Genomic DNA, 24,037 nt, shown 5'->3' with positions numbered 1-24,037 from the left:
TGTGTGTGTGTGTGTGTGTGTGTGTGTGTGCGTGCGAGTGCGATCATGTCAACTGTTTCCTTATACCAGCAGAATCAACTTTAAACAATTATTGTCTTATTAATAATGCATCACTGTATAAAGGTCTGCTTTTATTTGTGTACACTCACAATGAAAACAAAACATTGTGCTTTTGTAAAATATAGAAAACAAATAGGACTCTCTTGTTTATCTGTAAACTAAATCAAATATATTTCAAGAATTTATTCCTTGTATGTATATACAGTATGTACTGCAGATTTTATATCTAAAACATAATGTAATACTATTTAGTATTTTCAAATCTAGGTGGAATTTTTTTTAATTTGTACTACTGTCTGTTAAAAATAAATGAAAAGAAACCGAGCATAGTAGATTTGTTTTTTTTCCTGTTGTACCGAAATCGTATCGAACCATGACCCCCGAATTGAGGTACGTACTGAACCGTGACATCTGTTTACCGTTCCACCCCTACTAACCAGCCATTTAACTGTAAAGCAGTAAGCTCATTGGCTGCGAATGCAACATGAACCAATCAGCTTGTGCCAAGTAATTTAATGTTGTGAATATCATCAGTTTACATTAACAATCCATCAGCCTGCGAGTTTCATGACAGAACTTGGCATTTAACAATACCAAAATAAACGGGAACTTGCATGAACATTCCTGAATCATCAAATGAATTATTTGAGAGCTGAATTACTGATTCAAAGTTTTGAATTGATTCATTTGAAATGATTCACTGAAATTAATCAAAATCACAGATTCTAATCAGCATTTTGGCTACTGAAGTTTATATCTGGGTGAAAAAATCATAAAACTAATCTAATGAAGCTCTCCTAGGAATTTGAGAGCTGAATTACTTAAAGTTTTGAATGGATTTACTTGATTCACCTCACCAACTCTGGAATTTTTTGTCAATTAAGTTTAAACCAGGAAGAATCATAAAAATAATCTAATTAAACTCTCCTTAGATATATAAGAGCCTAATTATTGAATCAAAGTTTTGAAATGATTAATTTGAAATGATTCTCTGAAATTAATCAAACTTACCAACTCTAAGAGCATTTTGGACACTGAAGTTTGAATCAGGAAGAATCATGAAACTAATCTAATGAAATTTTCTTTAGGAAACTTAATGGCCAGATCAAACCTGAATTAACATCATCACAACAGTGTTGCGTAATGTATGACCAACAAAATGACCGTGAATCTATCATGAATGTTCAGTAGATCACTCAAAGCCCTAGTGTGTCTTATAAGAGGAAGTTCAGTGTTCATTCTGCTCTGGTGCCCTTGGACTCATTCACCATCTATGACAAATCACATTACACAGGGCATTTCCACCCTCGAATTTCTCTGATCCAAGGACAGCGGCAGTCTGTTTGAAACCCCCGGGGCTGTGTTTATTTATTTTTGCATTATTGAGCTCATTACTGCTGAGCCACATCTGAGCACCCGGACACATTATTCACCACAAGACGGATATCGCCAATCTTTCTTTCCTAATCTCGAGAAATGCAATATTGAAATTCAGTAGAGAGGGTTATTATGATAACAACTGGACACATTTTATTCCACTAACAATAGTGAGGTTGCAGTATGTGTCATGGTTTCCATCAAATGCTATTTTCTTGTCATGGTTTCCATCAAATGCTATTTACTTGGTCAGTTACACTATGGAAAGATCTTATTTTATATTTATACAGGATTACCCTATTTTCAAGATAACATATAGACTAGTGTGCTCTTCTACACATCTTGCATTAACATCCATATGTGTTAAAACATTGGGAACAGTATTATATTGTATCTCTGAGTAAATAAACTTGATTAGATTGATTGGAGACCTAATCAAAAGCAATACTTTGCTGCATGTATAAAAGAGAATAAAAGGCATAACATCAGACTTTCAAAATGTACAGTAGACCTTTCAGACAAACATCGAAAACCACCCCAAAATCCAATTAAACTACAACACAGTTGAACGACACACAAATACACGTTTACAGTATATAGTAATGAACCCCAAAAGACAAATGTCATAGAGCCACGGAAAGAGTGTGGATTATTTCCCATTAGTCATTTCAACAGTGTTCAAATCATATTCAGTGTGAGAAGAGTCCAAAAAAAAAAAAACTATTTCATAAAAATACTTCTGTACCTTGGGGCACAATATGAAAAAGAGGTAGAGAGAGAAAATGTGGATTGTTTCATTTCACTGGACTGCAGCCTCCATTAAAAAAAAAAAAAAAAAAAAAAAAACCTCTTCAACCATCTTTTCACTGCTTATCAATAATTCAAAGATTTGTGAAACATGAAAGATGAAAGGTAGCTCTATGAAATATTACTCTTTTTTTTCAACTAAAGAACTAACTATAAGTTCCATAAAAGCCAATTTATTATTTTTGTTAAGCTATATGAAATTAGTAACTAAAATAGGAAGCTACAAAAATTCACATTTTAAATTGGTTTGTGATATTGCACATTATTAAATAACAGCATTACACTCTTCCCAGACTCAACTTTTTCTGACTTCACTGTACCCAAAAAAAAATAATAATAATTAATTAATTAAATAAAACACAATAAATATAAAATTAAATAAAAAACCAATACAAAGACTTGAGAAAGAAATTGATGAAAAGTATCTCTAAGAAATATGACTAATAATCAATATTTTTTAAATTACAGAATTAACTATAAATTCCATCAAATGTCAATTTAATACTTTTGTTTAGGTTTAGTTATTTGAAATATGTAATTAAAATATAAAGCTATTAATTTATCCTTTAAATTATGCATTGCTACTTGAATAAATAATATTCCACATCTAAATAATACTCAACATCTTCTCTGACTTTCTAATAAAATAAAATAAAATTTATTGACTGAATTCAGGAATATGGACCATGGAATATGTACAGTTCAAAGGTTCCTTGTTTGAGGTGTCATACAATGGGACTTTTTTTTTTTGAAAAACTGAATCTTTGCTATGAGAATGATGTACAGATCAGCTGATCTGTACCCGGTACTCAAGACAAAAGCTGAGGAATAACAGTCTTTGACCTTTGAAGCCGTACTGAGACTTTTACATGGTAGAGCAACCACTCCAGACAATTTCAATTGCACTAAAGTAAACCCAAGTCCACAGAGACTACAGATCTTTTATTTCTCTGTATTCCATCCTCACACATTCATTGAAGCGCTTTGGTAAAAATTTAGTCTGCTGACTCATGGTTGGAGGCTGGATAACTTAAAAACCAGAAACCGAGATAACAAAAATCCTGTAGCGACTATCATCAGATTTCACTGACCAATCCAAATGAAAGTTTGCTAGGAAATGCCCAAACAGAAGATAAAAAGAACTCAATTATTAAATATGTTTCCTGTATTTAATAAGAAAGATGTGGCGCTCAGATTATTTTATCTTCTGAGTGTCACCACACTGCTGACACCCCCTCATGTGGCAGGGATTACAGAATATCACAGACTATCAGAGCAAATGCAGGTGTGAGAACATTGACAGCCACTTCACACCTGATGAATTAAATTAATTCTGTGCACGCTTTCAGGTTCTCAACAACGAACCACCAGGCATTAATCAGGCTAATGGGAATGAAGAGAACTCATCATTCACACATCCACCATTTACAGTCTCATCTGCAACGGTATAGCAAAAACTTTCCGTGAAAAAAAAAGAAAAAACCCCACAGAAAGTGGCTGGCTCAGACAACATCCCGGGATGGGTCCTCAGAAACTGCTCATCTGCACTAGCCAAAGTCTTTGCAGATATTTTCAATTCATCTATCGCACAAGCATCAATTCCCACCTGCTTGAAGAGCACCACCATCCTACCACTGCCTAAAAACAGCAAAGCAGCCTGCCTCAAAGACTTCCAGCCCATTGCACTGACACCAATAGTGATGAAGTACTTCGAGAGAATCGTCATGAGTTTCATCCAGACTTTCATTCCAGACACCTTGGATTCTCTTCAATTCGCATATAGACCGAATAGGTCATCAGAGGACGCTATCAACTAGGGTTGGGTACCGAAACCCGTACCTATGTAACCGGTATGTACTAGAACCGAATCCGAACGCAGATTTCGGTGCCATGCCTGAGTGATCGATTGAAATATTTCCTCAGGTTCTCCGAAACGGACGCAAGAAGCATCATCACTGGCATTTCATCTTCATTTGACCCTCTAACTCTAGCACTCTCTATTCTAATGCTACTTCTAATTTTATCTGCTTGTTTTTTTTTATTAAAAAACTTGATCCTCTAACATTTGCACTCTCTATTCTATTTCTATTTTAACTACTTGTTTTATTTATAAAGAAAAAAGTGCCTCTAACACTAGCATTCTCTATTCTTTCTCTATTCTTTAATAAGTATCGGTTCAGGCACCGGAAACATTTTAAAAGTATCGAAAAAAAAACAAACGATACCCAACCCTAATATCAACACCACAAAACACACTACCCTCACACACATGGAAAACAAGGACGGCTATGTTCAAATGCTGTTTACAGATTATAGCTCAGCATTCAACACAGTGGTTCCTTCAAAGCTCACCAACAAGCTTTATACCCTTGGTGTGCCACCCACCCTCTGCAGCTGGATTCAGAACTTTCTATCAGGCAGACCACAGACAGTCAGAATTGGGAATCACACATCCAAAACCATAATCATAAACACAGGAACTCCACTCTTTACCCACGACCCAGAACAACACCGGAATCATCAAATTCGCTGATGATACAACAGTCATTGGACTGATAACGGGAGGTGACAACTGACGAGGCAGCATACAGGAGGGAAGTGCCTGACTTAGTGACGTGGTGTCAGGATAACAATCTCTCCCTGAATGTCAACAAAACTAAGGAGATGATCTAAGGAGGAAGAAGGAGCAGCACTCAGCACTGTGCATTGGTGGGACAGAGGTGGAGAGAGTGAGCAGTTTCATATTCCTGGGTGTTCACATCACTGATGATCTTACTTGGTCTCAAAATATTACAGAGCTGGTCAAGAAATCACATCAACGTCTGCACTTTTTGAAGAGGCTGAGGAAATTTGGCATGTCAAGACAAATCCTCAGCAACTTCTACAGGTGTGCGATCGAGAGTGTCCATCACCAGCTCCATCACGGTATGGTTTGGCTGCTGCACAGTACAGGATCGTAAGGCCCTACAGCGGGTATAAGTGAGATCAGCTCAAGTTATCACTGGCCAGCCTTTCCGAGACCAGAATCGTCAAGAGGGCCATCAGTATCATCAAATACATTAGTCACCCACAGCACAGACTTCTCACACTCCTACCATCAGGCAGACGCTACTGGAGTGTCAAAGCCAGAACAACAATCTTCTACCCTCAGGCTATCAATCTCCAACCTACCTCAACAGGCATATTCGCCATGTTTACATTGCACTAAACAATTCATATGTATGTATATACTGTACACTTACATACACTTTATAAATACTGTATATACTATATGCTTACGTTTACATTACATAACACCTATATATACTGTAATATATATAGTATAATGTAATATATATATAAATATATATGCTTTATAATATATAATGTATATATACTGTACTGTATGCTTGCATGTTTACATACACTGTTTATACTGTATGTCTACACTGTAGATTCACACTTATATATGCACACACTGTACTAATGCTTTTGTAATTGTGTAACTTTTGTATTGAGTATTTGTGGTTTTTGTCCTCACATTCATGGCCAGGCTGCTAGAGGATTCTCAGAGTAAGAATTTCATTGTATAGTTTAACAGAGTGTTTTCTGTACATATGACAATAAAACTCTTGCATCTTGACTGTATGAGCCAAACACTAAGGCTCCACTATATCAACAAAGCTGCAATGCACGTTAGTTTGGCATGATGGGGTGTATGTGTATGTGCACTCATCAAATGAAAACTTGAATGCCGTTTTGTGGAAGTTTAAAGGGGATGTCTAATGCTATTTCATGCATTCTGACTTATTTACACTGCTAAAGAGTTGGATTCTCATGCTAAACCTGACCAAAGTCTTAAAAAAATAAAATAAAATTTCTCTCTCTCTCTCAAATAGCTGCTGTCTCACATTTAATTAAAATCTCTGCCAAGAAGAAGAAGAAGCTTCCCCGTTGTCTTCGCCTGAGGACTGTACATGGTTCCAGCTGGGGCTTTTAATAAAACGTACAATAAAATGTCCATTTGAGGCAAGCCTAGAGTCATTTACAACAAACAAACTAGATGATTTGAGTTAAGACTTTCACGCTTGGTTCACCAGAAGTGGAAAAGTCTTTACATTTGGCTTAATTTGTTAAACTCATCCTACAGTACACATACTCATTTCTTTCACCTGTCTGACCATGTGGCCTAGTTTTGTAATTATTTTTGAAGAGACGTCTGTTTGAGGGTAAAAGGAGAAACTGAAGTTTGAAAGACATGTTCTACTTCTCATTACCTTTGAACTGTTAACTTTTACTCTTTCTTCACTTGCTGTTACTGTCTCAAGTGCCTTAAAAGAACAGTGTACTCTCCACAGATGATTGATTAATACATTAATGGTTAATTTGGGGAGGTGTGAAGGAAAACTGCTCTTAAAAGAACAGCTTTTAAAAATATAACAAATGTGAATCATAAATTTCATAACATTCATAATGATGCCCTCTTTGACATCTAGAGGCATTAAGTATTTAATGGACGTTTTAGTCTGATGAGAATCAATGGGCATGTGCTGTAACCGGTTCATATGATGTTAAAAAAAACTGGCTTACAGTAGAGAGATGAATGATACAGTATGACACTACTGTCTCCAAAAATTGTAGGGATGTTGCAGAAAATCCAATCATGTCATTCAATCCATCAGTAATCTGCACAGACCCAAGCACTAATATTGATGATACCTTTTTATTACCTTAAACAGGTTTTTTGGAAGCCACTGAGAACAAAAATCATGATTTCTAAGCATACTTTTAGGAAAGTACTGCAAAATTGCAACATTGGTCTTTTAAGATTAAAAAGGGTCACCAACAAGCTAGGAGGCTGAAATTGAAAATGTAATTTGGAAATATTTATTTTGCTTTAAATTCATCTACACATAATAATTGCTTTCACCTGACTTAGGAAGGCATTGTTGCTCTGGCCTAAAGAGTTAAATCTCAGACCTCTCAGGCTTTATTTAAAGCTTCATAAAGATATGACAAAAATAATTTTCTTTTTATGACAAAAAAAAAAAAAATCTGAACATGCTCAACTATCTGAAGATAGAAAAGATATTGGCACACCGTTGCATTTTATTTTTGCTACACTTTTTGCTGAATTTTGAGTACAATTTAAGAAGAAATTTCTTGAATCACTAAACATATCACAGTTCAAATAACCAAATTATGTTATAAAAGTGTTAGCAATTGTGTCACAGTGACCTTGTTGTGCAACTTTTGTGCAACTTGTGTGTTTTTAAACTGTTCCTGGAATGCAGTTCAGAGTATCAGCTACTGTAATGATAATACTAAAGTATTATTGCTTTAAAACAAGAGCTGCAATTTTGCTATAGTGGGTTTTCGAGAGTTAAAGATGATCAAAAATTTCAGAATGTCTATATATCACACCAGGGTCATGTTTTTGTAAGGAATCGCGCTAATTACTGATTTAGCTACATCTTTTGTTCATGTGTTGAAGTCTGGCGGAATCTATTCAATAGTCCATGAGTTTGAGCGAGGAAAATGTGTCAGCGTCCTTGCATGTTATTGGGCTGACAGTCTGCCAAGAACGGAATTTAAACAAACAATTGATATTGAAGCACAGTGGGTTCAGTACACCACCTAAAACCCTAGTATCATCAACTAGTATTTTAGACAATATATGTCAAATTATCTATACAATTTTCATCTTAAGTACTGATGAAAAAGGGTGAGTGAATAATTGTTAAATCAGAAAATAAATTGATTGTTTGAAACTGCTCTCATTAAACCAGGTGTTATATACTATGAGTATTGTTTGCTCAAACAATTACAAACTGTGTATATTCCTCTACTGTACGTCAATTTGGTTAAAAGTGTTTGGTAAATGTATAAAGGTAACACAAATGCAGCACTGAAAAAATTAAAGCAAACTGTACAAAAAAACAAACAAACAAATAAATAAATTGAATTACTACTACTACTAATAATAATACTAATAATACATTTTCACAGTTGTGGAGTATGTTTCACAATAAAATATTATTTCAGTCTTTTTAATCATGCAGGAGCCTAAAGAGCAGCTGACTGTACTCTATACTTTACATTTATTCCAGATATATTTGAAGCATGTTACCAGTCATACTGTGATTTTATTTTCACATACTGAAAATTCAGAGCCAATGTGTCTGAATCTTACTAATGCATTCTGTGGGAAAGGAGCAGATGAATAAGCTCATTCAAGTCCAAAGAGCTGCCTGGGCTTTCATTCCTTCTCCCCTTCCTCCTCACCACTGCAGATTCTATTACAGACCAAAAGCTTCAGCACACTGTGATACACGGGTACTGCTCATAATCAACGTGTCTTACTAGCATCCACAGGGACAGCCTCCACTGTGCATGGCCTGAAATGAAAAGCTCTGAACCCGGCACAGCAACACTGTGCTCGCATAAGCAGAATGGATGCTTGCTCTTGTATTATTAAACATCGCCAGGAACCAGTACAACAACAAAAACAAAGGTTCTACTGAGACTAAAAACCTGAAAGGTCTAGTAAATGATGCAGTTATATTTAAATTGTTTTCTTTAATATTGATTGGTAAAAAAATATATATTTTTTTTTCTCAGTTCTTTGTAAATGTTTCAAAGGAGCAATATTTTCTATTACACACCTCTTAGCAGCTCTGTAATCAGACATATGTAAAAAAAAAATAATAATAATAATAATAATTATAATAATAATTTATTAAATTCCATAAAAACTTGAAAGTAAGCAGCAAAAACATGGGTAAAAAAGAGATTAAGTAATTAAGATTAGGGGCAGTCGTGGCCTAATGGATAGAGTCGGACTTGTAACCCGAAGGTCGCAGGTTCGAGTCTTAGGTCTGGCAGGGATTGATAGGTGAGGGAGTAAATAGCCAGCTCTCTCTCCACTCTCAATACCACGACTGAGGTGAGGCCCTTGAGCAAGGCACCGCACCCCCAACTGGTCCCCGGGCGCCACAGCATTGGCTGCCCAAAGCTCCGGGTGTGTGTGTGTGTGCGTGTTTGTTCATTACTCACTGCTGTGTGTGTAATATTGCAGACTTTTGTATTTCATGTTCTTTCTAGTTTCATGCTAGGTGAAAAAAATCAACAACGATATGAACTTACAGAATGATATTGGGTGGACTCACTCCCAAGACATGACATAACATGAATTTACTACTAAGTTTGAGTTGGAATAGTTTAAAAGAGTTTAAGTATAAAAACAACGTTATAAAAGCAAACTGGTGACCAGTTGTAGTGTGATATTTTAAAGACAGCCCTTGTTTTTATTGAATAAAATACAGGTTTTTTCCAGCATAGAAAATTACGAGGTGGCTACCTGTAGCTTTCGACACAACTGAGGCAGGCAGTCACATGCAAGCTATACTAAACCGCATCCATTAGGGATTTTAATCCAAAAGTGTGCACATTTGGAGAAATACTGATATCTGTACACGCTTCATATTTCTTTGGACATAATCATAATTTCTATTAATTTTCCACGGAATGGTGCGACCTGATGAGCATTAGCAGCTTCCAGCGTTGTCTGCCTATGCTTTCTCTTGCGTGATCGCTGTTATGTCACTCATATTATGTGTTCATAAACTGCCCTGTCTCTTTCAATGACGAACTTTCACATTCTTTTCCATACATAACAAACCCAGAGAAGTGTTTCTGCATGTGAGACATAAAGCTAATAAACACATGATTATGATAGTAATGATTTGTATGTGATGTGTGCATTAGATCGCAACTGGAAGATATTACAAACACTCAATGATGGTTTAAAGTGAGTTTAGAGTAAAAGCGTAGTATTAATCTTATATTGTCTCCTGTATCATGATGCTAATGTTAGCTCTAATGCACCTGTTACACTGCTGTGATTATACGTATTTCATGCATTTTGGCAAAATAATTAATGTAAGGTCATAAGAAGTAGTTTTCTTTTATTTTGTAGAAAGACTCTTAATAATAAATGGATAAATTTGGGACCAAATCAATGTGGGCCAGGAGGCATTGGACTATGAGGAGTGGATATATATTGCTGTTATATTGTATTTAATGTTCAACAGGTTAGCTTTTTGTAGAATATGCTTGAACTTGATTACTGTTATTTTCTTCAATCATCTAATTATTAGAACACCTAAAATATGTTGTTTGCAAAAAAAGTGTTTGCTCCAGCCAGCTGAAGGCATGGTACAAGTGCATGTGTGCACATGATCAGGATGTTACCACCTCTGCCTCATTCTGAGCCAGGATAAACACTGGCTGAAATATATTTTATGAAAATGTTGAAGAATGTTAAGAATGTAGATGTAGAAATGTGTTTAGAATACAGACAAAAATATTGAGACTAAATTGTGAATGTGAATATTTGTACAAAGAACTCGCCAATCACAAAGTATGCTGTGATATGTGTATCTGCACTGCCTCTGGGTCTTAATGGCCGATGCATTTCAATGCTGGACAAGGAAAAAAAACAGACATTCAAAAAAAAAAAGAAAATCTGTTTGTCAGTGGGTGAAAGGTCACATTCAATGTGAATAGCTCTATGGGAATCCATTGCCTCTATTCAAAATCTTCTTCTAAGACTTAGACTAAGGAATGGTAAGGAGACTTTGGGAGGAAAAGAACTCGATTCACACCTGTCATTGTAAATGGCGACAACACTGGGGTGGTATAGGTCTACATGTGGTCCACCCATTCAATAACCTGGAGTGGGTAGCAAAAACAAACTCCCTGTATAAGAAGGGGCTGCAGCACCTAGGCAGGAGGTGACACAGGGCTCTAGCTTAATCAAGAAAGGTACCTCAGTCCAAGACCAAACCTCATTCCCCTACAGGTGGTGGCTGAAGGCAATGCTGTTCAGACTTTTGGAAATCATGAAAATCATCCATATCATGGAGCTACTTCTTCCATGCTGCCATGAAGGTGTGAAACTTTCTCTCAGCTGAAAATGTTTTTAAAGAAGTCTAGCTGCTGCAATACCTGAATTTCCTTTATGGGATCAATAAAGTGTTATCTTGCTTTCTCACAATTCAAAACAAGATCTTCTTGGGGTAACACCAAGTGCATTGACAAGGTGCAAATGAATCTGCCATGTAACCACCCACTTTGTTATGGAGGTGGTGTTTTACTTAGAATCTCTAGAATAACATACTAAAACTTGAATAGAAAATCTGAAGCATCAGCCAAAAGGAAACTTGTATTGTGTGGTATTGTATTAGCACATCTTATTGTTTGTCCTATTATGTATGTTCATTTTCTCATTAATTCAACTCAGTGATTTCATTGCTCAAACTAAACATTTACAGAGTTTAATAGCTTTTCTTATTCACTGATGTTTAGTTACTTCTATTAGCTAAATTTAAATAAGTAGATTACTTCCAGTTGAGCATTTTGGTTTGCTTGCCAAATACAGCTTCTCTTTTAAGTGCAAATAAACCTTTCTGTTCAGACATGCTCTGTGCACATAATGATTTTACAGATTTTTACAGACTATTCCTGGCTGAACTGAGGTAGATTCACATCATGGGATTTTGCACGACTGTTAAAAGCAGCATCTTCACTTTACGCTCAAGACTGCTATGAACGCTGGTGAAAAACTTTACTATATCCCTGCCTGCCATCACCGATGTCATCCCAACATGATTAAAGCGGTCATTGCTTTGCACATGAAATATATCCAAAATGAAAATTCAGCCTTTAAAATCTTTCAAAAGACCTGAATAAAAACCAATTATGGATTTAGACAGATAGAGAGAAAGATGCTTTTAAACACATGACATTAGAAAGTAAAGAAGGAGCCATTTTGCATGTTCTAATGGGTTGTGACAGTCAATATATCATTGCCCGCACTGCAATTTTGATTATCGACAGATGTCTTTTTTAAAAAGTTCTTTCTGCTGTACTCTCAGAAGCGAAATGATGCAAACCCATTCCTAATGCAACGTGCAGGGATTTGACTGTCTGAAAGTAATAATAATAATAATAATCAAATCAGAGGTTTTCGGGAAACCCTTTTACATCTCAAGTGAATATCAGTGTCCCAAACACAAAGCATACTAATCATAATCATTCAGTCAAACAAAATGAATAAGCCTTTCACGAATGAAATAACGAGGCCAAAACCAAGATGTGTGCAGCAGGGCAGTGCTTTTTGGTAAAGAAACCATTGACTCCTGGTTTAGAGTTAACATTTTATGACAACATTAGGGATGCACAATGTTTCTGTGGTCATACTGATATCACTCAATAAAGGTGACAGACTGATAATGTTAACATTATCAGTCTGATAAGTAAAAAATGCAGATATATTTAATATGATGTTTGGTATCCATATGAGCATGTAGATGACTGGACTTTTAAGGTAAGTGTTGCAATCAATCACACAAGATGTCAACTGTTAGCTAATATCAGCCAATATACCGGTTATCAGCTTCAAAATTTAAATGATTATTGGTATCAGCCAAAAATGCCCATAGAGATGCATACCGAGACAATATGTCTATGGATTAAAAAAGTGGAGTGAAGGAAAGTAAGTGAGACAATCCCTTTCATGAGTCATTTCAAGTCAATTCAAGGAGTCAAGGGTGCTTACCTTTGCTCTGATGAATATTTACAGCATGCACAATGGAGAATTTACCTCTTATTTCCTGAGTCGTTCATTTGTTTTGATCTGATTTGATTTTAAGCTGCTTTCACATGTCATACCTCACATTCCCGGGAGCCGGATATGGTGCAGGTGCAGGTACCTGTCCCATTACCCAGCACCTCCAAGGCTTCTGGCGTGGCTGCAGGATTGTAGCTCATGTAATATTCCTGGAGCTGGGAGCTCAGTTTCTGTTCTGGCTCCTGACTCTTTTTCCTCCGCTTTCGGCCCACTGAACTCTCCTGCAGCAGTCGGGTGGCACCGGGGTAACGTTTCCAGGAGACATAAATTACCGACAAGACAAGGGACACTGAGAGGAACAGTGCCACCCCACCCATCACCACCTTGTGAAATGACACATTGTCTTGCTCAGGAGCTGGTGTCACTCCTAAGCTGTCGGATGATGAGGGTGTCCATTGACGGGAGTCTCTGGGATCTGGGTTTTCACGGCTGTGGAAGGTGGGATGTTGAGGCGGTCGAGGATGGAGAGGCGGAAAAGGCACCTCAGAGGCAGGTGAAGGCAGGGGTGGAGGCGGTGTTGTAGGAGCCATTGTTGGTTCAGGGGTAAGATCAAAATTTGGATCAAAGGTCTGCAGATACAAAGGTGATTGAGCAGTAATTTCATAATCATCACAGTCAATGTAGCTCTTTGAAGCCTCCATGACCTTCTCCCCTTGAAGGTGCTTAGGACTGCTGCAGATTATACTAGTGTCCTTGGTGCCTCTAAAATTCTTGAGCCAGACAACAAGAGGACAAATGCCTGGTCCACAATCCCACATGTTGCCTGCAAGGCTAATGGCTGTTAGGGAGATCCAGGCAGCCACAACCTCCTGAGACACATTGGCCAGTTTGTTAGACTCTAGGTTGAGAACCTGAAGATTGGGAAGGCATTGAAATACTACAGGATCTAGAACTTGTATCTCATTGCCAGAGATATCAAGCTTTTGCAAGGTATACCAGCTCCACGGAAGGCCTTGGTTGATAGCTCGAATACGGTTCCATTGTAGATACAGGGCACGAAGGTTAGCAAGGCGAGGAAAAAGAAAGAAATTGATTCGTGAAAACTGATTATGCTCCAGGTGGAGTTCCATAAGTCGAGACAAACCCAGGAATGCCGTACGAGTCAGAACCCGAAGCCGATTATAACCCAAGTCTAGAAACTCCAAGCTTCTGCACTCTAGAAATGCCCGGACAGGAATTGTCATCAGCCCGTTGGAGCGCAAGTGCAGATTCTGCAGTTTTCGAAGACCAAAAAACTGGCCTGGCTGCAGCTCCTGCAACTTGTTGTAGGAAAGATCGAGACTGCGTAGGTTAGGTACTCCGTGAAAAGTGACATTATGGAGCTGTGAAATCCTATTGGAGCTCAAGATCAATTCCTTCAATCGCCGCACCCCTTGAAAAGCACGACTATCCACAAACATGATTTGATTGTGGTCCAGGTACAGCCACAGTAACTGGTTAAGATGGGCAAACTGGTAAGGGAGCATTGTGTGCAGGTCATTGTAGCGCAGGGACAGACCTTGACAACTAACTGAAATATTTTCAGGGATCTCCTGGAGGCTAGCTGACTCACAATGGACAATCTTTCCCTCGCAACGACAGCTATAGGGGCACATCCTTTCTCCAGAACTGAACAGCAGGAGGGAGGAGGCTTGAAGGAGGAGGAGGCCCGCTAATCTCTTGTCACAAATAACAGAACCTGCAGAGGGAAAAAGCACAACATCAGCTTATCATGTTTAACAAGAAGACCAGTTTTATTTGGCAAAATATTCAGTTGTCAAGCTCATACGATTAAATGCTACTACCATCCTTAAATGGCACACCATACTTAAGGAGGTCAATAGCTAATTTGACATAACTGTTTTACTTTATTCTGTATGATTCATCTGCAATCTTGATGAAATTTAATTAGCATTCAATTGAAACAACAATTTCAAGTGAAATATCACCCAGGACTGAAACACTGTCATTCATAGAAATGTTACTGGTGATGGTAGTTACTGAAAAATTGTGATTTCTTTAATGGCTCTTTGAGCCTTTTTGTTTGCTACTTATTTTGGGATTGGCTGACTGCATAATTGGAATTTGCAGTTTGTTTGTCTCTCTAAACTGAGAGGTAATAGATCAATTAATGAAATAAAAACCTTTCCACTCCCTGTCGAGATTAGCACACACAACTGTATTACTTCTAATTGGTTTGCTTCTGTCTCAGAACATGAGAGATATTAATGTGTGATCATATAGATCTCATATTCTAATGAGATCTCAAAATGACCACTGGCAGATGTTGTACACATCCAGCTGTCATGACATCTGCACATATATTATTCAGTAACGTAACACCCAGGATTTATAAGTTCTACACAGCTCAAAGCAAATCACTATAAATCTGTTATTTAGCCTTTGGCACTCTCTTTTGAATTACACTAGAATTACATAAAGAGTCTCAAGAGAGTCATTTGGATTAATTTACTAGAAACCATTTTTAAAGCTTAGTAATCATCACCTATGCACTAATCAACTTTAAGATGTGACTAATGTCCAGCAATATCTTTAATACCATTTTTATACTGTTCTATGGAAATTGATTAGTCAATTTAGAGCTGAATCATTACTTCAAACATAATTACTCAGAAGCTATTACCTCTGCTATCTGAAATGTGTTTCATATTGTTATCCATGCCAGAAAAGATGATGCAAAATGGACAATTTCATTACAATCTTTTTCATCTCATACGTTTTAAGTGCAACAGGAGTTGTCTTTGCCAGGAAATAGAATACAGCAATATGCAGAACAAAGAGAAAAAAAAATGATCAAAGTTTTAATGTATAAGCATTCAGTTGAAGATCTGCACTGCGTGTACCATGAACTCATTGTCTACTGTAAAAAAGGAGGACGGAGGCCATCCAAGCATACACAGCAAATTACAGAGTCATCAGTTTTACCAAACTATAATCCCACTGAGGCTGTTAAGAACATTTCAGAGGAGGACTGGAAAAAAAAACAAAAAAAATGAGAGATCACTGTCATTATAACTTACAACAGTGCCATCTTATTTAAGTTCTCTTTTTCTCCACAGTGGTGACAAAAACAATTCAGAGTCCAAGCAATCAATCTCATAATTGCACATCATTGTGGTTGGCATGCACTGACTCAGTGTAGATTTCCAGGCAAATATAAGGCAATGAAAACCATCACACCAGCTATTACCTGTCCACTGAGACTTTTTGGCTAGAAAAAAATGACCCAGGGCCATCTCTCTGTTTCCAAATGACTTGTTGACTATTATCAATTCTTATGCTTCGCTGGTAGTCCAGTATTATTTCCCTCTCTACAAGGACACACATTTGTAAAGTGTCATTGTGTTTGGGTCATGCTTCCTTAGGTGTCCATGTAAGTCTTAAGAGCTACATGAAACAGGAAATATACAACGAATCAGAGAAGATTAACCTAAGATTCCCTAGAAACACATACTGAGCTGTCCGTATACTGTAGCCACAACAATACAAATGTAGTCTTGAAATACCCAGCCTGAAGTTCTAGGAAAAACTTACCTGTTTGTTTGCTTTTATTTATTTTTTGTCATCCTAGTAATAGACATTATTAACCCAAGGGGTCAAGGTTTGGCTCAACAGCGTGGGCCTGCTATCTTTGGCTCGTCTTGCCCTAACTAGACCATCTGGCTGCAAAGAGCATATTTCTACTGAATCTCCAGTGCCACGGCCAAAATATCATAAATTACATACACTGTGAAATGTGAGTTACCAGGCTGAATTAAATGTAATATGTTCAAAACAAAAAAAACAGTGTACTGCAAAATAATGGAAGGACTATGTCTTTTTATTGAGATATCCTCGCATGCTGCACTGTAGTTTGATTCATGACAGATGTCTGTTATTATGTGCCAATCTTTTAATGGATAGTAACAAAAACAAGAACTGCACAATCAGAAGTCTGATTCAGTGAGAATGGTCACCCAATCAACATGAGCTGTAAGGATAAGTTGTGCATTTATAGTAATTATTTAGTCATCCGAAAGGTTTACTGTATGTCAAAGGCTAAACAAAATGTAAAAATGGACAAACTGTACAATGAAGAGGCTTCAAAAACACAGAAAACACTGAATAACTATGCTCAATTAAAAAGAAAAAGGGAATGAGAAGAGCCTAATTGATTTCACTAAAATAAATATGCTCAGACGGTATAATAAGAATCAGTATTTTTAATAAAAAATACTAATAAAGAATTTTATTTGCAAAATAAATTATAAATAAAAATATTACTAAAATGTGACACTGGACCACAAAACCAGTCTTAAAGGGTTAGTTCACCCAAAAATTTTTGGTCAACATAATTTTTGGTGCTCAATTATTAGAATAATTTCTGAAGGATTGTGTGACCTTGAAGATTGGAGTAACTTTAACATATATTCAAATAGAAAACAGTTCTAATTACATTTTAATAATATTTCACAATATTACTGTTTAACTGTTTTTTTGTTTTTTTTAAAGGGGTCATATGATGCAATTTCAATTTGTCCTTTCTCTTTGAAGTGTTACAAGCTCTTGGTGCATAAAGAAGATCTTTAAAGTTGCAAGCGGAGTCCAGCCCGGGGTCGTCACATGTGATTGCCGCAAGCCCACTGGCCGCTCCTTCGTCGAATCCGCCGGCCTCCGCTCACTTTAGGCCGCCGGCCTACTGGATAGCTGGCCAATCACAGCACACCTCGCTTTTCAGACCGATGAGCTTTGTAAAAATCAACGTGTTTCAGAAAGGCGGGGCATAGAGGAGAAACAATAATGTACAGTATGTGGAAAATAATGTGTTTTTTAACCTTAAACCGCATAAACACATTTCACTACACCAAATACACAAAATAATGTTATTTTTAGCAACATCATATGACCCCTTTAAATAAATTCAGCCTTAGTGACATTGCCCACCCTTAGTATAAAATGTGTCAGCCTGAGCTTAAGGTTGCATTGCAAAAATTATCTTGGTCTCCATTTTTTCATTTGGCAGCAATTTGGTATCAAGGATTTTCATATTCCAGGTGCAATCAAACCAATAAACTGACAGCAACTGCCAGCTGACAGCAGTAACTCTCTAATGCAGGATCCTTATCTACCAAGGCAGTGCCAATCAATGGCAACCGAGTTAAAATATTTATAATACTCCTCATAAACCAAAACTCAGGCTCTGAATGTGTTTGATGCAACTCAAACCAAGAGAATATCTAACAAGCCACTTACAAATGCAACGGCACAGTTGACGGTTACACAGTTACACTTAAGAAAAATGGTTCTAAACAGTACCAGAAAAGGGGGGTTCTTCAGCTTGTAACAATAGCAGAACCCTTTTTAGTGCTAAATAGAACCTTTTTTATAGGGTTCCATATAGAACCATGCTTTAAAAATGCCATATAGGACCTTAATGGTGTTATAAATAACCTTTTTAATTATAGTTTCCATTAATATTAGTATGTTAATATCATTAATATTAGTATTATTTGTACATATTATTTATTAATATTGTTTTTTACCCCTCTATCTGCCTGGTCTTGTAATATCTTGAAGTGTCTGTTTTACTGCAAATGTCATTCAGTGTCGAAAGAATCAGAGATCTATGGCAGACCATGCTGGCAAGACTGCCACCTGTGAGTAATACTGCAGATAAAAATTGTCCAGACACCAATTTTCACTCAGTGAACTAAAATACTTTGAAGGTCCATGAACCATAGCTCATCCAAAGTTAGTTCATTTAAAAGCCACTCATTTAAAACATTGTACAACTGTGGCAGGCCCCTATTCAAATGGCTAGGAAGATGTTGGCACATAGAGCAAAGTCAGCTGTCGTATTCCTTGGCACAGTGACAAGCGTGATATTTCATATAAATGCTACAGTGAAGCTAAGGCTATTACCCAAAGTGCCAAGGTAATGGCAAAACCTGGATAAAACGTGAACTTTTCTAGCAGAATGGAATCAAATGGTTTTAAAGTTTCAGTAGACTGGAAAAAAAAAAATCTACCAACTTCCCGCTGCTTGCATCAAACTCAATTGTAAAGTCAACACTAATTTTAAATGACACGTCAGCCATGATAGACTGGGTAAATGTTTAATGAGAGAACTGCACTTGCCATATTAAAACTTCCTGCTGTATCTCCCAAACTAATCTTTGAGCAGAAAATGCAAATGTGTCTATTCTTGGAATGTAAAATAACGGTCATTTTCTCTACAAAGGTTCCCCTTGTATTACAACAGTGGTTCTCAAACCTCTCCATGAAGTACCCCCAGCACTGCACATTTTGTATATCTCCCTATAGCTGACACACCTACTTCAGGTCTTGCAGTCTCCACTAATGAGCTGACGAGTTGAATCAGGTGTGATAGATGAGGGAGACATACAAAATGTGCAGGGTTGGGGGTACTCCAGGACAGGTTTGAGAACCACTGTATTACAAGTATGATGAAACATGACTCATAGCCGCTGCATTTGTTTAAGCCAGGGGTGTCAAACTCAAATCCTGGAGGGCCGGAGCCCTGCAGAGTTTTGTTCTAACCCTGCTCCAACACACATGTACGCTGCATCCGAAAACTTAGTCAGCTGACTTGCTGCCGTATGAGGCAATGACTTTGCAGTCAGCGTTTTTGCACGAAGGCACCTCATGAAACTGATTTCGGACAGGCTTCTGAGGCAGAGAAACGGATTAATGATCTACAGCAAAATATAGAGAGCTTTGGTGATAACTAAGTGAATATTTCATTACTGCAATATTAATTTCTCGATAGAAATGACATCAAAAGTGGAAAACGTTGATCAAAAACATTACACACAAACTGACCACCGACCGCAACTTTCAGACGCCATCTTTATTTTTTTAGCTTAACTGTCACAGAATGGAACGCACAGGATTGTGGGATATCAAAGGCAGTGAAGGATACATCTATGCTGCCTTCAAAAATCGGCTAGATGAAGGCATCTCAGGAGACAGGAACTGAAGCTAATATTGAATATCTTGAATATTCAATATATATATTGAATATATAATAATATTCTGTATCTATCTGTATTTATGTTCTACTGTTAGTGTTAGAGTTTCACAATTTGAGTTGAATTACTGAAATAAATGAACTTTTCCACGACATTCTAATTTATTGAGATGCACCTGTATGTCCTCCTCTCAGGTTCACATAGGGTGGTGAAATAATCCTTTGACATGGTTAAAATAATGAATGTTTCCTGTCGCCGATTACGTTTCCCTCCAGTGAGTGTAGTTCTCAGAGTAATACGAAATGTTGCGCTATACTTTGGTGTCCTTAAACACTAGTTTTTTTGGGTCGACAGTTTATAAAAACGTAGTTCTGGGTTTTTTAGCTTGTTTGCTGTACACCTTGCCACACAGCAGCTTTTAGACATTGTTCTGTTTTTTGTTACAAGTCAGAAATAACAAGGAGTCAGCTTCCCGCAATACAAAGTCAATGGAGAGGGTTGGATTGTTTTCCCCCCGGTGGGCATGGTTTTCAGATTATGACGTGTGTCGCTCTGTCTCTATACTAATTTCTCGCTAGAATTAACATCAAAAGTGGAAGAATTTGGTCAGGAACATATTTATGCACAAACAGACCACCAACCGCAACTTTCAGGCACCATCTTGAAGTTTTAGCTCAACTGTCAGACTAGAATGCACAGGATTGTAGGATATCAAAGGACATGAAGGATACATCTATGCAGCCTTCAAAAATAGATCAAACAAATGCATCTCAGGAGACAGGAAGTAAAGCTGATTCGGTCGTACCATGATGCCTTCCTACCTTGGAATGCATCCTCCGAAGGCAGCATTTTTCAGTTTTCGGATGCAGCTGTAGTTTTCAAATAAGCCTAAAGGACTTGATTAGTTGGATCAGGTGTGTTTAATTAGGGTTGAATCTAAACACTGCAGAGCTGCGGGCCTTCAGGAATTGAGTCTGACACCCCTGGTTTAAGCCCTTCTCAAGTTGTTTGTCTCTCTACAGGATTCCCCTCTTGAGCGTGATTTAGTCCCAATTATGGTAAAAATAATAACATACAAAGTCCAGTAATATTGACAAAGATGTTTTTTATGAAATGAATGAATTAAGACAACAGGATGGTTTCAAATAGATTTTCAGCTATCAGAATATCACACGTGCTAATGCTACAGTGGTTTTTGAATCCTGGTCCTGGGGACCCACCACTCTGCCTATTTTGTATGACTCTCTTATCTGACACACTTACACCACTTTTCCACTGGGGCTGGTGCCGGAGCTTCAATACGTTTTGTGGTCTGTGTGACTCGCGCATATGATCCACTCAGTGATATCGTGTCTCTGGACCGGACTTCTTTCGACCCAATGGAAAGCATATTTACACTGTCTGAATCGTTCCCTATCCCCCATATAGTGCACTATGTTCCATTCAGCATACAGAAAATACTAATTCTGTGAACAAGTGACCGATTTCAGCTGCAGTTTCAGCATCTATTTATAGTGTAGGGGGCGGGACACTTCAGATTCTAGACAGCATTTGATTGGACAGAAAGTTTGATGAGAAGCTGAAGTGTAGGTTGATGTCATCAAAATCATTGATCCATATTGGCGGAAGTGAGAGACTGTAAGTTTTGAATGCTTATTTCTTCTAAATGCAATTTTTGTCATTGTTTTGGAGCACACTAGCTTATAGATAACCTTAAGGCTAACATATTCATACGAAAAAACAAAAAACTTCAATTTTGATTTCATGGGGACTTTAAAAAATGGCACCTTTCAAAATGCGGTCTGTAGTTGAAGCTTTGCCTACTGACATCATAGGATCCCTTGTTTGAGACAAGCAAGGTTTTGGGGCCGGTTCAGAACCAGGATTTTTTAGAATGAAAAAGAACAGACCGGTTCCAAATTAGGCTCCGGCTCCGGCTCCGGCTCCGGCTCCGGCACCAGCCCCGGTGGAAAAGCGGTATCAATTTAGTTTATGGAGCTCTCTCCTAATGAGCTGATGATCTGAATCAGGGCCCGTATTCACAAAACATCTTAAGGCTAAAAGTAGCTCGTAACTCGCCGATTTAGGAGAAAATCTTAAAAATAATGGGCGTGTCAGTCCTAAATTTAGGACTCCTAAATTTTTGTTCTAAGAGTATTTCACAAAGCGTTTTAGCACTATAATTAGCTCCTAAATCTGTGCAACGTTAGGAGTAGTGAAGAGGACTCCTAAGTCACTAAGACCACATCTGAACTATCCTAAAATGGCTGTTGCCAGCAATCTACCTCGGAATATAAACATTTTAGAAACATTTGACGATAATGAGCTTTTAAAAAGGTACCAGCTTTGGTTTGGAGGTTATCCCAACTCCAAATTTTTGATGATGTCCTTAATATATAGCTGTTCTCGCGTCCAGTTTGGTTTTCTTTTATGTTTGCATGTCTTACTATCAGCCATGATTATTCTACTCTGCTAATTAAAAGTTTGTTATCTGTTTATATGCATATTACCAAAATTGTATTAGTTGCACAAATGTTTGAAAAACAGCTGGCGACTCTGGTGAGATAGAATTTGCAAGATAATGTATATATAGCAATAATAAATGTATGTGTGTTTTATTAATTTTTCCAGTACTGATAGCAGAACCGTTAACGTCAGAGCTTATCAATACTCCGGTCTTTCATACTGCAGGTTTCGGTACCCATCCCTACCCCTAACCATCCCCTTTAGATTAATAATGTTGTGTATTATGTAAAATGTATCGTGCAAATTAAATGTTAAAATTCTCTACTTATGATAATTCACGAACTAAATAATTGGCCAATCAGAACTCGGTACTGTAACAAGCTGCCACAAGCGGAAGCAAGTTTCCGTAATTTTTCGTGCAAAATGGTTCAAGCGCAACTTTTGAAGTTCTTTAAAAAGAAGACAACAGAAGGTATGATTTTTCCATGATTAGAATTTAAAGACATTCCCCTGACATAATGTCATTGTGCTGTATGTGACTGTGAGGGACAGAGAGACGATAGGAGAGCTGACGAGTATGTCACCGACTTTGCAAAAAACAAACAAAAACACATCTTGAGAGTCCAGAAGCATTCTCTGCGCAATGAAGCCCATTAGAATGTAATTAGAATGCCCTTATAATTCAAGCAATGAAAGAAAAAATACCCATGTAAGTTTTTGTTTTTATATTCATTGCACAAACAATGTCTTTTCTGAATTATCAGCACATGTGCGCGAGCATAAATATGCTAATAATTTTATACAACAGTGTAGAGCAAAGTTTCATTCCTTGAATGAATCTGTTTTTGAACGAATCATGTGAGCCAGTCTGTGATTCAACGGTCTATTCACTTGTTTAGTTTCTAATTGAATCAGCCGTTTTGAACGAATCGTTTGATTTGAATGATTCAATAAATCATTTATTAAAACAGGGATTTGCTGCCACCTACAGGCGATTTTATTGTCATCTTTATGTATCCATGACAGTCCAAAACCAGCCAAGGTGCCAGCACAAAAACACATTCAGCAAAATATTGTTTAATTAGCAGTATTGACCCAAATTCCTCCATTTCAGGCCCCAGAAGGAAAAAAAAAAGCTTAAAAATAATAGTTTGTTTAATAAGGCAAATTTTTCATTAAATAAAAATCTTTTTAGACAAATGTTGTAATCATTGGGTAAAATTGGCTACAGGACAAAGGTTCAAACCGGTTCAAAAAGCCGATTCATCGGTTCCTGACGTCATCAAGCAATAACTCTACGCATTTATTTTCTAACAACTCAGTGCCATGTTGTATCAATGAAAAATTCAATAAGTCTTTTGTGTCAACGCATATTGAAACATTAAGAAATAAAAGTTATTTGTGTGAAAGCATATTGCTGATTATTGCCATATAATTCACTTAAGGTAATGGTGTTTGTGGTCACAGTTTCAGTCGCGGATCCACAGATAGGCCTAAAACTGACTGACCAATATTGACTAGCCTACAACTTGGATAAGATTCCAAAAAGTTTCGCACCTACAGCACACATTACAGACATTGATGCACAAACGCGGATATGTTCTACATGTCTACAGTATAAAGAATGAATAAACCAGTCTTATAAACTCCTTGATTTCGCTTAAGCAACTTTAAATATAATTTG

At 37.2% G+C, this 24,037-nt stretch overlaps 1 protein-coding gene across 1 annotated transcript in view; it reads right to left on the bottom strand.

Moving 5' to 3' along the window:
- The window catches only part of LOC107720738 (leucine-rich repeat transmembrane neuronal protein 4-like), a 104,891-nt gene that overhangs the window by 8,934 nt on the left and 71,920 nt on the right, over nucleotides 1-24,037 (bottom strand). The window contains exon 3 of the mRNA XM_016528566.1: nucleotides 12,958-14,594. Coding sequence (XP_016384052.1) covers nucleotides 12,958-14,594 — 1,637 coding nt within the window. The remainder of the gene's footprint in view (nucleotides 1-12,957; nucleotides 14,595-24,037) is intronic.

The sequence above is a fragment of the Sinocyclocheilus rhinocerous genome, unplaced genomic scaffold (genome assembly GCF_001515625.1).
Source record: "Sinocyclocheilus rhinocerous isolate Xijiao unplaced genomic scaffold, SAMN03320098_v1.1 scaffold132, whole genome shotgun sequence".
Taxonomy (NCBI): Eukaryota; Metazoa; Chordata; class Actinopteri; order Cypriniformes; family Cyprinidae; genus Sinocyclocheilus; species Sinocyclocheilus rhinocerous.
The sequence above is the reverse complement of the archived record's forward strand: the minus strand, read 5'-3'. Positions and strand labels throughout refer to the sequence as shown.